Source organism: Ptiloglossa arizonensis, chromosome 1 (genome assembly GCF_051014685.1).
Source record: "Ptiloglossa arizonensis isolate GNS036 chromosome 1, iyPtiAriz1_principal, whole genome shotgun sequence".
NCBI classification, from domain to species: domain Eukaryota; kingdom Metazoa; phylum Arthropoda; class Insecta; order Hymenoptera; family Colletidae; genus Ptiloglossa; species Ptiloglossa arizonensis.
In genome coordinates, this window is record NC_135048.1 from 15489806 (window position 1) to 15505810 (window position 16005).

Sequence of the window (16005 nt, forward strand, 5' to 3'; positions counted from 1 at the left end):
TTATACAAAAGAACGGGGCATAAGAAAATTGGCAAATGGATGTTTAATGCGTATTCACCGTTATCTGTGAAAGAAATAGCCGCTATTTAAATACTAACCCTGTTGCTAAACACTGTGAGGGTAAAATGGATAAAATATACGGACAAATATTATTTTTGTATCTACAAGAATCTTAATATCAGCAATCTATTTAATTTCATTAATTTATCGGGAGAATAAAAAAAATCAATGCTAAAGTTTATTCGAGTGATGTAATCGGAAATGTATAATCAGAAGTAATAAACCATTGAACGAAGTGTAGCATGTGTACAAAAAAGTGAATGCTAAAATAAGTGCATGCAGACAATTCCAAGCTTAATTTATATTTTCAAAACTAGAGATATAGTTAACATTTCATACATTATACAAGTTCTTATTGGGTTTATATCATTAAAAATAACATACAAGAATTATTGGAAGGTAATAATTAGGAAGTGAGGACAGTATAATTAAATAATACATATAATAATAGTATCAAGAATACGTTTAATCTAATATGATAACGAAATGTAAAAATTAACCTATTCGATTTTGCCCCTGGAGGCAGCCATATTACGTCGATACCTCGAATACGTAGAAAACTCGAAATTTATCTCGAAACGCGTATGCCATTGTCAGTGTTAACGTAGATGTGTAATTTTCGTGCTTCATCTTTAATTTCTTTTAATCCTTCTGGCGAATTACGTGGATTTGTAACGATAACGATAAAACGTAGTTAATGAGTAATATTCACGGATTTAAAAATTCTTCTTATAACAATGGACTCGGAATAAAGCCGATGGCTGAGAGGTGAGCGAGTTTCGGCTTCTTTCACACCGTACGCTGCCGATAGGAGGACTACAGTGTACGAAAGAAATTGTTTTCCTTCATCAACAATTGAACAAAGTATTCGAAAAGCATTTTAAATTATTCGTCGATAAAACACGCACATCCAACATAACGCACCGGCTGAATATTACGGTTTTTACAATGTTTTGTATACGATCCGATGATCTGTTTCGATCACTTTTTGACTTAAGAACAGCAGTATCGGCACAGAAACAAAGGTTGGGTTTACTTAAAGAAATATTTATAAATATCTATATTCTTAATAATCCGCTGTACAGCAGTTAAAGCATGAATGGTTTTTTTTTCGTATCATGTGTATTGTGTATTATTTTTATTCCACAAGTATAAATTATACAATATATAATTATTTATTAATTACATTATTTACATTTTATATACAATTACTTACATTAAATAGGCGGACATTTTTATAAATAAAATAATTTTCTTTATTGGTTTTATTAATTTACAGATTGTCCAACAACTTCTGGATGTCTAAATATGCCAGGTTGTGCAGCAGTTGGCTGCAACAATCGTAGTGAAAAAGGATATATTATGAAATGTTTTCCACGTGATCCAAAGCTAAGGAAAATTTGGCAGGAACGCGTGGCTAGAGCTGATTGGGAACCATCGAACAATTCATTCCTTTGTCACGTACATTTTGAGCCCCAGGAATGGTCCATAACACAAAGTGGAAGAATTAGATTAAGAAAAAACGCTATCCCTTCCATATTTACTATAACATCAACCAGAAAGTCTCCCAAAAAAAGAACCAAGATAATTGGTATTAAAGAAGAAAACTTATCACAAAGTGAGTATAGTGCCGAGTATGTGGAAAATGATACCAAACATTCATCCACGGAACATTTAGAAGAAAAGGACTCAGATTTTCATGATGTTTGTGAGTCATCAATTCAGTTCATTGGAAATAAGTTTAAATACGTTCCTAAGTGTGTAGGAGAAGACGACGAGAAAGAAAGTGTTAATTCTGATCTTCAAGAAGAAAGTATTGTTATGATTGCCGAAGATAATATTACAGACATTAGTGGTCCTGTGAAGCAAGATAATCTTGAAGTGCAGTTGAACGATAGTAAGAAAGAAATTGGATTATCCTTAATGATTGATAGTTCGGAAACTGTATTATCAAGTAGCATTGTGAAGGAGGAAATTAAACTAGAAGTTATGGATCATAATACATTTGAGGACAGTTATGATGAAATTGAGGAGAAATTGAAACAGATTTGTGATGGTGGCTCTACAGAAGATGAAAATTATAAAAATGAAGGGAAAAAAAAGTTGACAATTAAAAGTAACAAAGAAGATGAAGATGTACAAAATGGTGATATCAATAATGGGGAATGTAAAATTGCTCTGTCTATTAATACAAATCATAATTTTCCAGCAAAAAATGAAGTTGGGCACACACTTACAGATAAGGAAGAAAATGTTGAAATAATTTTTGGCACAGAAAGTGGAGATGAAAAAATCTCTGTGTCTCACATTACATCAAAAAATGTTAAAACAGATAATAATGCATTGGGGTATGATGAAATGATTTCTATTAAAGATGAAAAGAAAGTTTTTAATGAAGATATAGAAGAAAATTTTACTAAAGACGAAGTACATGTTATACCAAATATAAGAGCAGCTATGAAACGTAAAAGAAGAACTAGGGAAGAGATAATGAAATCGATAAAAAAATCAATTAGAAGTACCTCTGATCAGGATATTAATTCATCAACTAATAGTGACTTGTCTGATAGTATAGAACAAGACCCGGAAATAAGAAATGAATTATCAATGTTTTCACAAGAGATAAATGATGTTAACAAAAGAAATAATTCAGAAATGGAAACAGCTAAATTTATTATAAAAGTAACTGGTGATCCTGATGATGTGACTGAAATTATTGAAGAATTATCATCTAATACAATAGGAACACAAGTATCTCAAAAATTTAGCTCATTTTGCAAAAATGAAGAAAACGATGCATTCGTTACATCTATTATAACAGTACTGTCACCTAAAAATCAAAAAGAAATAACTTACAGTGATTTCAGTGGTCCATTAACAAAAGGTGACTATGCAACTTCAACAAAGAAAGAATCAATAAATTGTTCCCCTTCTGATGGTAGAGAGTTTGCAAATTTAGATACTGTTCAAATTTCTAAAAAATGTTCCTCATGTTTTAGACATACTTGTTCCGATGAAGAGAACAAAAGTCAAATAAAGACTAACTCTACATTACAGAATTGTACGCACAATGCTCAAACCATTGTTGAAAATGATATTAGATGTTCTGTTTCCACTGACTATGAAGATTTATTAGAGAGGATACAAATTCAAGAAGATGTAATTGAAAAATTAACTGATCAGTTGATTATTTATAAAGAATTAGAAAATGGTTTGCGAAATAAGAACTTTGGAAATGATGTACAAATTAAAGAAGTAGAAACAACTCCTAGGATTCTTACAAGATCAAGTAATGTACAATCTTCCGTTGTTACTAAGAAAGTTTTAGAGTCTAAACAAAGATTGATTGATGACTTATCCAATAGAGTGAATTATTTTGAAGAAATGAATAAAAAACTAATGAAAACTGTCACACTAGAATCTCAGCAGAAGAGAAAACTTGAAGGACAAATCAGACAAAAGGATAATCGAATTAAGGAACTCAATTGGAAATTAGAGAAGGCTTCTAAATACCTTGAGAGGGCAGAGAAAAACACAAACACATACAGAAGAAAAATGTTGAACATGCAAACTATTATGAGAAGGAGAAAACTTTTAGATGAAAAGATGAGCAAGTTTAATGAAATACTACTCGATAGTTCTAGGCAAGAATTTTCAGAGAGAGCCTTAACTATGGCAGCAGACATTAGAAAATCTTGTGGACGGAATGGATACGATAAGCTACTTTCTTATGGGATTCCATTACCACCATTACCAGCATTACGTAAAGGAGTTCTAAACGAAGACTTCACGGATCATAATAAAAGTGATACAGATAAAATGCGGAATTCTACTTCAAAGTTAAGTATTAAAACAGAGAAAATACAAGATACAAATAATGAATCTGATACAGATGGAAAGGATTCAGAACTCCCAGATTCAATTGTTAAAACAAGCGAATATGATGGTGCAGAAACTGTGACAGGAACTGTGCAAGACATTTTTGATGAAAACAATGATGGTGATGATTTTAGTACAAATGAATTAAGAGAACATTTCATTCTACAATTGAATGCAGTTATGTAGCCATGGTTCTGTAATTTAGATATCTTTCTTTTTTACCATTTTGGAATTAGGAAATGAATGCTTAGATAGGTTTTCTTCTATCATTGTACAATATCCATTGTGCACTTAACTATATTTATTGTACAATACCATTTCACACTCTCACTTCAAATGTAAATATATGTATAAACATTATTATGTGTAATATAAAAGACCATTTTAATCAGTGAACTAGTCATGAGTATTAAATCATTGTTCACAAATACTTTAGTATATAATAATCTATCTTGAACAGATGTTATGGTATTTCTTCTACATTAATAAGATTTTTCTTGTACTAAGAAAACAGGTCTGCTACAAACTTATTTCAATGTAGTTTTTACTAATCTGGTTCTTTTGTGAACTGTTAATTAATTATTATTAGTAATATTACAATGTCAAGTATATAAGAGATCATAAAAGGGTTGATAATATAATAATACTTCTATATACTTACATAGCTTCAATATTATTTAATTGCTCAGTATGATCACTTTATTCAAAATGTTGTGCTATTTTGAATAGGATCATTAATGTGTAAATACATTTAATTATATACATATATATTTTTTTAATACAGTTTTTATCAGTATAATTACAATCCAGTGGCAGACTTGTTATTATTAAGCTTTTTTTTCTCCTTTGATTTTCCATCTTTAGACCCCACTACTTTATCACATTCACACCAAGGTGTACTTAACTTATCGCACATTAGAGAAATATTAAGGACGGTTAATGGAGTGTCCCCAATAGACATTTTAATCGTACCTAATATTTTATAAGAAACATTATTTAAACCAGTCTGACGATCTCGTTTTCGAGTAATTTCTCGTTGATTGTAACACTTGATCATATCTCGTTTCCTATGATTCCTGTCATGTATATGTCTGAAATTAATGTAACCGATTTACCAATTTATAGATATAAATCTACATTAATAGATATTGCATAATATATTTTATGTAATTTATCTTACTTGAATGTATTGTGCGTTCCAGTAGATATATTTTGTGGTCTTGTAATAATCAAACCAGCTTCTTTCAATCTAACATAGAATTCATCATCTTCAAGACCCCATCCCCAATATTTGTTAGACATTCCATTTACTTGTATAAAATGTTCTCTGCAAAAATATCTTTTAATTAACTACTAGTAACAAATTTTTAATACGCTCCATGTAATAAGAACTGTTATAATAAAAACCTTTTAATAACTAATATGCCTCCAACAAATGTTGGATAGTGGTATCGAGGATGTAATTCTGGAGAAGATACATGGTAAGGACCATTGGTGGGAAAAGAGTATAACAATTCATCATTTATAGGCAATAAATCTACATCGTGCATAGCTATGTAATCAAAGTCTTTGTTAACTTCAAGGAATCCTACATTTATAAGAGAGGCTCGATTGAACCTAAACCTATCAACCTATGAAAATATAGGATTATTATTATATTCGAATAATTTTTTTGAATTTATTGACTATGTTAAAATAAAAATGTACCTGGTTGAGTATAAATATATGATAATCTATATTTTGTTTATCTAAAAACTTCTTCATATGTGGAGCAAATATTAATAGCTCTCCAAAACGATCCCTAAATGGTACAAGTATAGCTAAACGATGGACTGATTTTTTATAATTTTTATCACCATTATCCTCTTGCTTATGATTATTATACTGATTTGGCTGTGTAGCTATTTCACATTTGCATTCGTCTAAAATTGTAAATTGTGCAATTTTCACGTTCTTTATAGTTTATGTTTAGAATATTGAAATAATTAATATCTTACCTATACTTATAGGAGCAATACTTATCAAGCACGAAATAACAAAAGTGATTAGAATGCAAGCAAATATATATTTGAATTTTATACTCTTCCACACAACTTCCATGCCGAATAATAGATATGTAAGTAATATATCTTAAGTTTGAAAGTATTCAAGTTATTCATTGAATGAACAGTCTTATTAGGATTTATTGATACAATAGTTTTTTATGTCAATAAAGTTACTAAAACTTTGATACTTCTCTATTTTTATTTACGATCAATTTTGATGAGTCAAGTTAAACCAAAATGCATTGCAGTTTCTCAAAAGTTACTGCTGTATTGATGCGTTAAATATTTCTATTCAAATATTTGTGATATATCACACGAAAAATGGAGAGTCATGAAATAAGACACTTCGTTCTTACATATTTCTTTCAAAGTAATTCGAACACACACATCGGTCGATCCTTGACTAACAGCACTTTTTTCCATCTAACAAACATCCATCGGTCGCTTGACCGAAGAGAATACGTTCTCTGCCCCAAATACACATATCTTCTGATCGATTGTACGCATAATTATGACACACATTGAGATTTAATTCATGCATTATCGATGCGTAATGTTACTCGACTCTGCTAGTAGTCACTTTTATGCCACTCCACTGACAATCAAAAACTTCATTTTAAGTAACAATTGTGTCATTATCGGTTGCATTGCTTGTCTTGAAGCATCGAACCACTATGCAGGCAAAAGTACTACAATCCTTGATAATTAGAATTAAAGCAGAACAAACGATACAGGAATCTTTATGACATAAGTTAACTCAATCTCTACAGGTTGAATCAAAATACGTGGTTCATATGTGTATGACAAAGAAGCCATTAACTTTTGCCATTTCAGAGGAATACGGCAATGCTGCATATCTCGTCTTTGTTAGAGTCGGTATACAAGAATTAGTGACGTCATCTAGTTACAAAAATGGGAACAATTTCTTTACAAATTTGGCCGTTTTACCGTTGAGGGTGCTGACTAAAAATTTAAAATTAGTTTAGTTTATTCTCTGCTAGATGGCTGCATCATTTCATTGTACTGTAGAAATTTGTGTATAATCGCGTATAAGTGAATATTTTTGCGCGCGATAATTCAATTTAAAGAGTGGATGAAGTTAGGTACTATATTTGTATTGTATCTTATATTAATTATTTTATAATACTTTATAGAATTATTTGTTGTGTAAATATTTATTTGTTGTTCTGATTTTATTGACTAATATTAATGTTACAATAAATTGTTTTATGTTAAACTATCTAGACATGCTTCCCTTGTACTCTTTAGTAAGCAATAGATATCCCAACATCACAGTCTTTTATTAAACGAATTAGATTATTAGCTTTTTAATATTTCTTACACGCCACAACACAGTACAAATTAATTCAATTATCTTAGAAAAAGACGTATAAAATAGATTTACAAAAACTGGATAGTAATTTTACGTGGTGATTCAGATTCTATTTCCCGCCAATATTTAAATAAGGATGAATGGTAGCATACGCTAAGTTGTATGTATATTTTCACAATAGTAACGAGTGAGTACAATTCATTCTGTGGCAGGAATTCCCAACTTTAACCTTTATATATCAGTTTCATTAAAAAATGTAACATATTGAATTATAAATTGGACGAAACAAATAATCGAAACAATAAATAAGAATGTATAATATTTTCCTATAAAACATAGCAGTAAAAAGTGTCTATATTTGCCTAATTTATACTTTACAACGATTACCAAATTTTTATATTTTGATCACGTTGGGAACTACTGTACTAAGCATGGCTTGTAGTCATCAAGTATCATAGTGTTGGGTGTTGTCTTTCGTCTTAATTAAGTTTGTGCAAAGAAAGTTCTAAAAATGCTGTCCGAAAAGTGTAGAAATGTATTATTAATAATCTTCAGTTTATTTTGTCTGAATATACATGGTATTAAATATTTTGTTGCATTTTAGATTACTTATAAAATATTACGTTTATTAATTCAAATAATCTGTCATTTTCGTTTGTGTCCATTTCTAATTAGAAATATAAATGATTTAAGAATATTAAATTTTTGTATTTTGACTAATGCTTATGATGTCAATATCATTATTAAAAGATAAATAAGTTTTATATACTTATATAACCATATGATTGTTTTGTTCATTAAGCGAATATGGTAAAAATTATTTCTAAATGTATTCTATAAAATTCATTTACAGGCCAAAATTACAATAATACTCTTACATGGTGCACGATATCTGAACCTGAACAAGATAAATGTAATGTATTTTCAAGAGCAGTCGATCGTGAGAAAGCATTCTTCGACTATAGTTATACTGCAGTGAAATGTAAGCAAGCATTAAACAAAGAAGATTGTATGACTATGCTGGATCAAGAAAAGGCACAGATAACCACTTTGGATGCAGGCGAAATTTTCATAGCTGGAAGATATCATAGTTTAATACCGATTATGCAAGAAATATATGAAAATAATGTGAATTATCAATATGCAGTTGCAGTTATTAAAAAAGGGTCATTGCCAGATATTCAGAGTTTGAATGATTTAAGGGGAAAAAAGGCTTGTTTCGCTGGTCTTGGAATGCTTGCTGGTTGGATTATTCCTATACATACGGTAAATTGAATTTTATTTTACTAAATTTTTAAACAGCTTTTATATATTTAAAGACGTGATTATTTTTATGATAAATTTAGCTCATGAAACAAGGTGGATTAGAGATTATTGATTGCAATAATCATGTAAAATCTGCTATCAAATACTTTGGACCTAGCTGTGCTGTTAATTCATTGATTAATAAATATAACCCATTAGGTAAATATTAATATTGATATTAATATTAGTTAATATTAATTGTACGTGTAGTTTATAGTTGCTTTATAATAAATTTAAATTTTAGGTGATAATTCTGATCAGTTGTGCAAGTTATGTACTGGAAAACTACCTGGAGGGAGGTGTACAACTTCGGATCCTTATGCAGGATACGAAGGAGCATTTAGGTGTTTGGTCGAAGCAGGAGAAATTGCCTTCTTGGTGCACACAACTGTAGATGAAATGACATCAACGACTTTCGACTTTAGTACATTTTCAGTTTAATTTTGTATCAATCGTCCATGAAATTGTAAAATAAGTAACGCGAATTTTTTCTTCTTACAGATACTGTAAAAAAAGAACAATTTGAATTGCTTTGTCGAGATGGCACGCGTAAATCTATCGATGACTATAAACATTGTAATTGGGGTACTGTTCCATCACGCGTGATAGTCACATCGTCTGCAACGAAAATCGAAAATCGTCGTTTGTATCAACGGTTTTTAGAAAAAGCAGTTCGAGTATTGAATAAACATAACGCGAAAAATTCGACCGACTTCTATGACGATCGCTTCGAAAATCGACCCGGGTATAGTAACAGATTCGGTGAAAACAATTTTAATAGAACCGGATACACGAATCCGAACGAGTACAATACAGAGAATTTTGAAAATCGAAATGCATACGAGAGAAGTTATAATGGTAATGAACTAAATCCATGGGACAAGACAGAATCAACGAACATACAACCAATAGAGACTTTCAATTTATTCGAATCTGCACCAAGATACGGAATGCATCACAACTTGATTTTTTCCGTAAATATGTTTATGTTTGTGAAAGCCGTTAAACTTTTTTTCTTTTCACAGTCTCGTAATAAATTATGCGATTCTAGGATTCGGCACGGGACTTTGTTCAATTGCCTGAAAAAGATCAAACTTATAGCGGATATTTAGGCAGCTCTTTAGATCCGATATTGGGAGTTCGTCGTTGTTCCGTCAATAGAATGACTTTATGCGTTACATCGGATCCAGAAATGGAGAAGTGTGTGAAAATGAAGGTAAATATTTGATAAAGAGAAAATCTACCGTTATTAGAAAATAACTTTGCATTGCTGTAATTTCTGTTTCAGATTGCATTAAAAGCGCAACTATTGAAGCCGGAGTTAAATTGTCACAAAGGTCACAGTCAGATTCATTGCATGCAGGCTATACAAAGCGGGTACGTAGATTCCAACCAAATGGTCACCGCTGTGAAATCAAATGCTCTTCCGATCGAATTTCGAAGTAACACTGTTCTCTGTCTTCGTTAGAATCGCCGATGTATCGGTATTGGACACCAGCGATGTGTACACCGCCGGTTTACGCTTCGATTTGATCCCTTTTATATCGGAAGTTTACAACCTGCCCACACCAGAGTATTACGTAGTCGCAGTGGCGAAGGAAGAAGACGACAATACAGATTTGACTTATCTGAAGAACAAGTTTACATGTCACACGGGAATCAACATGGCGGCGGGTTGGGTGTACCCTCTGGCGTATCTCATTTCCAATACTTGGATCAGGGGCTATGGTTGCGACTCTGTTCGCGCTGCCGCGGAATATTTTAGCAAATCTTGCGTGCCCGGTGCGCTCAGTACAGAATACAATACAGGTGACTGTGTTTCTTGACCAGGAGTTCGTTACAACTATATCAACGTTATCTCCAGTTACGAAAATTGTTATTGTACGTTTCAGGGGTGCCTTACGATAACATGTGCGACCTGTGTCATGGCGCGAGTTTCCGTTATTGCCGTAGAGACGCGTCCGAAGATTATTTCGGATACTCGGGTGCTTTTAGGTGTTTGGTCGAAGGAGGAGGAGACGTGGCCTTCGTAAAACACACAACGGTCGCCGAGAATACCGATGGGAAGCGACGAGAAACGTGGGCTCGTAATACATTTACCAAAGACTTCGAGCTACTTTGTCCGGATGGTACTCGTCGACCGACCACCGATTACAAGCACTGTAATCTGGGGAAAGTCGCGTCGAACGCGATAGTCACCCGTGGCGGATATTACGGATACAACGAAACACAGATAAACGCTTACATAAATCTGTTCATTTATGCCCAACAGTTTTATGGTCGAAAGGAGCAGGATGAGTTCAGCTTCAGTATGTTCTACAGTCAGCCACCTTACAGCGATCTGATCTTCCAGGATGCTACGCAACAACTAATGGTGATTCCTCCGGAGAAACGGGAGTTCAGTGCTTATTTAGGCCCGGATTTTATGCGAGCCAGAAGAATCGTGGATTGCAATGCTGGTGCGTCGGCGATAGAGCAATCTATATTAGCTACGATAGCTATGATTATACTCACTTACGTGTTCAGTAGATAAAATTTAATATATACTATATATATATATATATATATTGAAGGAAGAAAAGATAGAATACCGTCCAGCGTATGTCTGATGTATACTATGTCAATAATTATCGTTATAGCTATATTAATTCTAGTTGTATAATCTCTGCGTGAAATGTGTTCACAAATTGACGATCATAGTTTCGAGTATTTTATATATTAATGCGTTGAGAGATGACTGAACGCGTTAAAGTAGTATGTAGTTTCTTACGCGACGTAGAAATATCATGGAAAAGATTATCATCGTGTATCATTTACTTGCGAATTCCAGACTTAGATCTAATCCGTCCATTTTTTGGAAATTTTAATACTTTAATTACGTGGTAAGGCTTTATATCGTATGTAATAACTTTACGCGTACCGTATGCCGTCCATCGATATTTTTGTACGTATTGATTTAAATAAATGTGTAAGTTCTTATTAAATAGGTTCGTCGTTTTTCGTTTTATTTCAAGTTTCGTGAGGTACAAATGTCGACACTCGATAGAATATTGAAAGAGACTGAATACCTTTTCATTTCGTCGATTGTCCCTCGCGTTGCGTATGCCCAGAGTTCGAGAATTCCTTTAGCCTTTTCGTTACTGTTATTCAACGCGCAAAAGTGTTAACGATAAATCTTAAATTATTTAACGGAGCGAGAATGACTGAGACAATAAAAATTCAAACCTAAAGAGAACAATCGTAGCCTTAGTTTCTTGGGGAGCGCGATTGCCGAAGAATTTCGTAGTTTAGACTTCGTTGTATAGTTGGCCGCCATATTGTTTGCCCTTAACGATTTTCTAGAGTAAACGAGGCCTTTTCTTCTCGTTGTAGAAGACGATATTGCGTTTTTACGCTTTCGGGTAAATTTTGTTACCTTAACGCGCGAAATAAGCGATAAGTTAGTACATCGTGGTATGAAAAGTATCGAAGTATCGAAGAAATTACACTTACAGTGGTTGAACGATGGTTTTGTTGCGATCGATGATTGATAGATTTAGGTTTTGCAAGGATGTCGATGCGTTTCAGTTTTTTTCCATTTTTTCGCCTGCTTTTACGATGTCTCTATAATCGGGTTTAAACGTTTACTCGTAAATTTTTTTACACGTCTTTTAATCGACATATTGGAAGAGATAAAAAGAGATTTTAAGGAGAGATAAAATTAATTTGTGTACGAGGCACAGTACAAAAGTAATTTGTGTACGAGACAAAGTACAAAAGTAATTTGTGTACGAGACAAAGTACAAAAGTAATTTGTGTACTAAGCACAGTACAAAAGTAATTTGTATTCGAGTCACGGTACAAAAGTAATTTGTGTACGAGACCAGGTACTACTTTATTCGATCCGCTGTCAGTTTTACTTTTTTTTGTCTCCCAGTCGTTGCCAATGGACCTTCGCCAGAATTCATGTTTCTTACTTTTCTAGGAGCACACCAGTAATTGTTCGTTCTACCACGGTGTTCTTTCGCCATTGTTCTTGGCAACGTTTCGTCTCTATTACGTAAAAGATCCTTTGTGAACGAGAAAAGTTACAAAACGCGGTTAACGAGTATTTACTTCGATTTGATCATCTGGAAGCTGAACTTCCGAAGATCGTTTTCAGTATTTGGTGAATTCGTTGTCAGCTTGTACATTTTCAAAGCGTTTGTGGTTCAATTTTCCATTAATTTTGCGCTGGTAGTGTTTTCCGAAAATTTAGAAATTTGATCACAGTTTCTGTTTGTCGACGAATGATTCGTCAACCGAAAAGAATTGAAGTTAGCCGATCGTATCGTTTCACGATGCTTGACCATCGCTGCATTGTCAAGCATCAATCACATTTAACCCCATCAACACAATACACAATAAAATTCCCCGTAATTTTCAACGTTTTCCGTTCACCTTACCAAAATCGAATCTACCTATAAAAGTCGACCATTTAAGAAATTAACTCAAACCCGCCATTTATCTCGCCAAATATTTTAAACGTTACATCCTATTAATCCGCAACCACGCAATATGAACAAGTATGTTCTTCAGGATAAGTCACTGAGGTACGAAAAATTAGCCAAACCCAAAGAGAGGATCGACAGAACCAGCAAGTACAATGCGTTCAATGTGAGTACTGTGATCGAATTACAGTAATATGTATTGCATAATACATCGAATCGTTACTCCAGGTGAAACCTGGAGCCTTGTCTTATCAAATTACGGACTCTTTGAACAAACTCGCCCAACCAAAACGAAGATCGGGCAAAAATGTGTCCATCCCGAGCTCGTCAATGAAAAATGCTCCTGGAACCGCTGGTATTCAACGATTCACGATTTTCTCGGCAATTCGAGTTTTTTTTTATGGAATATATTATAATTTCTTGTTATTATTCATTTATTTAATTACGAGTTAAACCCTTCGATAAACAAACATATATAAGAATTATTCAGAACCGTTTTAGGAGGTTGATACTCGCGTAACATCATTTCTGAAAGTGATGGGAAAATTGGACAAATTTAGAAATCTACAAAAATCAATTAACGTTAATAAATATTCTCTTATATTATTAAAAAAGAATATAGTATTTTTGTATTATTATATAGTGATACTATGTTTTATTTTATTATATGTTTATTATTATTCTATTGTATTATTAAATTTCCTCAGTGAAACAAGGACATAAACTGATAAACAGCAACGAGCTATCGAAGGACGCGCAAGAATCGAAGAAGAAGAAATTTCTATTGGATACCTATGCTCGCATTGTCGCAGCCAGGAATAAACGTTGCTCGAAACGTTTAACCGAATTGGTAAAACCGAAGAATCACTTTGTTAATCATGGCGAGGACTACGAGGATTTCGAGAATTATCTGCAAGAACTACAACGAGAGAATCCCACGTCTTCGAAGAAGAGATAACACGTGACCGAACGAAACCGATTACAATTAATTTGGAATAATCGAAATTTCGAAGCAATAATAACAGAAACCTAAGTGAAAAATCGACTCGTATTTATTTCATAATAATGTCGCAACGAAACGTCTTACCTAAGTAAATTTCGTGCAAACATCGATACCGTTACGTAATTGTTGATTGTAATTCAGCGCTCGGTATCGAATGTTCGTCAACGGGAAGAAACAAACGAATGTTTGTCTTCCATCGAGCATGTGTCCTCTAAATGTCTGTTAAAACCGATTCACTCGACCAGAAAATGAATAAATAAAGAATAGAAACGAAAGAGGGCCGTCGAAGGTGTAGGACACAATGGATGCTAGCAAAACATGTAACAGTTAACGTTTCCCATCATTAAACCGAAGAAACATCTAACCTAAATCACTGTTCGAATAAGTAAGGTTAATAGGGGCAAGAATGTTTATTTTGCTTTCTTCTTGCGACAGTTACTCGGACGTTATAATATTGATTAGGTTGGAAATAAAATTTGAAAAAAATGCCACGAAAAGCTCAAAAAACAAAAACTCCAATGAAGGAGACGACTGTTAAACGAACCCGACCAATATCGAGTAGAGGGAAGAGAATAAACAAAACGAAAGACAAAAGAAAGTAAATAATTGTTATATTAACTGCTTAGATAAATCTGTGTTACTTAGTGTGTATAAACTCTGGAACTTAAGATATTTTAGGACATTGCTAGCTGCCAAATATTGTCCGTTAAGTATTTTAGCGACAAATTATAACAGTATTTATTGTTTTAATTGTTTACAGGCCGAGTAAACAGGCGAATAAAGTGAAAACATGGCTGGAAACACCGGCTGATTGGGCGCGTTTCGATGCCTGGGCACAGATCAAAGCTCAGCCAAGGAAGATTCCGGAACCTGAGCCAATAGTTAGTACTGTTCGTCCGTGAGAAAATGGCAAACGAGTGTTTACACCCCCACTCTGGTTTACAGTGCACTGGTACACCCACCATTGCACGTAGTGTCGCTATTGGCCGAGGACGGTGATGATGATCGACAGCAGCCAATAGCGACGCGATAGAGGAGGAGTTAGTAGAGTTGGTAAACAAGAGTGGGGATGTAAACACTCGTTTGCGTTCTTATCGCGGATGGACAGTACATGTTTTATACAACAAAAAAAATCCCCTTTCGAACGTTATTAATGTTCATTACTTTTTCGTCGAGTATACAAAAGAAAAGTTTTGTCGGTTGTCTCCTATCTAAACATGAGAATACAATTACTGAATTCGATATTTATCACGTTAACTGCCACCCTGTATTAAAAAATGTATTGTATAATCATCCAATAGTTGGTGGATTTTTTATTTTACACCATCGATGACATCAGTAACGTTATTTAAGAGTTTACAAGTTCGTTACTTGTTTCGGGTTCGTTCCTTGTAAGAGTTTCAACTCTCGGTGTACCACGCGTGGGTCTTTTCGGACCCGGATGGGTCTTTCGCACCGCTCAATTACAGTACAGTTTTCCTTAGAAATGAATAAACGTAAGATAAAGTAATAGAATCTTCGTTTAAGATATTTGTGCGAGCAAGGTCGAGGTATATAAAGTAACTCTGGGTCAGTCTGGACCCAAAGAGACTCTTTATTGCTCGATTACACCCTTTGTACAGATTTTCTTAGAAATGAAGATAAGTGCGATAAAATAATAGAATCTTTGTTTAAAATATTTGTGTGAGCAAGATCGTGTTATATAAAGTAACTCTGGGTCAGTTTGGACCCAGAGAGACTCTTTATTGCTCGATTACACCCTTTGTACAGATTTTCTTAGAAATGAAGATAGAATCGTCGTTTAAGATATTTGTGCGAGAATCGAATCACGGGTCCGTTTGGACCCAAGACGTGGTCTCTTCTGTGATCGCCCGAACCGTCGATATCGTAAGACGCGAAGAACAGACGTAT

The 16005-nt window shown here is 33.5% G+C and overlaps 4 protein-coding genes across 6 annotated transcripts; 3 read left to right on the plus strand and 1 right to left on the minus strand.

The window, feature by feature from the left end:
• The first annotated feature begins 176 nt into the window (after positions 1–176).
• Positions 177–4330, plus strand: LOC143144112 (uncharacterized). 2 transcript variants are annotated; one of them, XM_076306182.1, is made up of 2 exons: positions 177–1085; positions 1340–4330. In XM_076306182.1, exon 2 carries the CDS (start codon positions 1369–1371, stop codon positions 4123–4125), a length of 2757 nt encoding a protein of 918 aa, XP_076162297.1. In that variant the 5' UTR covers positions 177–1085; positions 1340–1368; the 3' UTR covers positions 4126–4330. The 2 variants fall into 2 exon arrangements, with proteins under 2 accessions (XP_076162297.1, XP_076162305.1); XM_076306190.1 differs by having other exon boundaries at positions 177–828.
• Positions 4331–4596: 266 nt separating this feature from the next.
• Beta4galt7 (beta-1,4-galactosyltransferase 7) lies at positions 4597–6850 on the minus strand. Of its 2 annotated transcripts, none has more exons than XM_076306226.1 (5): positions 6341–6850; positions 5647–5861; positions 5347–5570; positions 5120–5266; positions 4597–5030 (listed from the first exon to the last, which is right to left on the minus strand). In XM_076306226.1, the coding sequence occupies exons 1-5, from the start codon at positions 6405–6407 to the stop codon at positions 4739–4741; spliced, it is 945 nt and encodes a 314-aa protein (XP_076162341.1). In that variant the 5' UTR covers positions 6408–6850; the 3' UTR covers positions 4597–4738. The 2 variants fall into 2 exon arrangements, with proteins under 2 accessions (XP_076162341.1, XP_076162332.1); XM_076306217.1 differs by having other exon boundaries at positions 5937–6849.
• A 674-nt stretch (positions 6851–7524) lies between these two features.
• On the plus strand, positions 7525–11600 carry Tsf2 (transferrin 2). The gene is made up of 9 exons (XM_076306204.1): positions 7525–7895; positions 8171–8583; positions 8664–8781; positions 8867–9046; positions 9124–9596; positions 9674–9838; positions 9911–9999; positions 10091–10431; positions 10515–11600. Exons 1-9 carry the CDS (start codon positions 7829–7831, stop codon positions 11153–11155), a joined length of 2487 nt encoding a protein of 828 aa, XP_076162319.1. The 5' UTR covers positions 7525–7828; the 3' UTR covers positions 11156–11600.
• Positions 11601–13158: 1558 nt separating this feature from the next.
• On the plus strand, positions 13159–14049 carry LOC143147048 (uncharacterized). The gene is made up of 3 exons (XM_076311904.1): positions 13159–13257; positions 13320–13446; positions 13799–14049. The coding sequence occupies exons 1-3, from the start codon at positions 13159–13161 to the stop codon at positions 14047–14049; spliced, it is 477 nt and encodes a 158-aa protein (XP_076168019.1).
• The last annotated feature ends 1956 nt before the right edge of the window (positions 14050–16005 follow it).

What these genes read in the sequence shown, in the direction of transcription:
- LOC143144112 (XM_076306182.1), top strand. Translation starts at nt 1,369, where the DNA reads ATGCCAGGTTGTGCAGCAGTTGGCTGCAACAATCGTAGTGAAAAAGGA.
- Beta4galt7 (XM_076306217.1), bottom strand. Translation starts at nt 6,039, where the DNA reads ATGGAAGTTGTGTGGAAGAGTATAAAATTCAAATATATATTTGCTTGC. An exon ending in TATTGCTCCTATAAGTATAG is followed by an intron (nt 5,862 to 5,936) that starts GTAAGATATTAA and finishes TTACAATTTTAG; the next exon opens with ACGAATGCAAATGTGAAATA. An exon ending in ATATATTTATACTCAACCAG is followed by an intron (nt 5,571 to 5,646) that starts GTACATTTTTAT and finishes ATATTTTCATAG; the next exon opens with GTTGATAGGTTTAGGTTCAA.
- Tsf2 (XM_076306204.1), top strand. Translation starts at nt 7,829, where the DNA reads ATGCTGTCCGAAAAGTGTAGAAATGTATTATTAATAATCTTCAGTTTA. An exon ending in ATCAACGACTTTCGACTTTA is followed by an intron (nt 9,047 to 9,123) that starts GTACATTTTCAG and finishes TTCTTCTTACAG; the next exon opens with ATACTGTAAAAAAAGAACAA. An exon ending in AGAAGTGTGTGAAAATGAAG is followed by an intron (nt 9,839 to 9,910) that starts GTAAATATTTGA and finishes TTTCTGTTTCAG; the next exon opens with ATTGCATTAAAAGCGCAACT.
- LOC143147048 (XM_076311904.1), top strand. Translation starts at nt 13,159, where the DNA reads ATGAACAAGTATGTTCTTCAGGATAAGTCACTGAGGTACGAAAAATTA. An exon ending in GCAAGTACAATGCGTTCAAT is followed by an intron (nt 13,258 to 13,319) that starts GTGAGTACTGTG and finishes TCGTTACTCCAG; the next exon opens with GTGAAACCTGGAGCCTTGTC. An exon ending in AAATGCTCCTGGAACCGCTG is followed by an intron (nt 13,447 to 13,798) that starts GTATTCAACGAT and finishes AAATTTCCTCAG; the next exon opens with TGAAACAAGGACATAAACTG.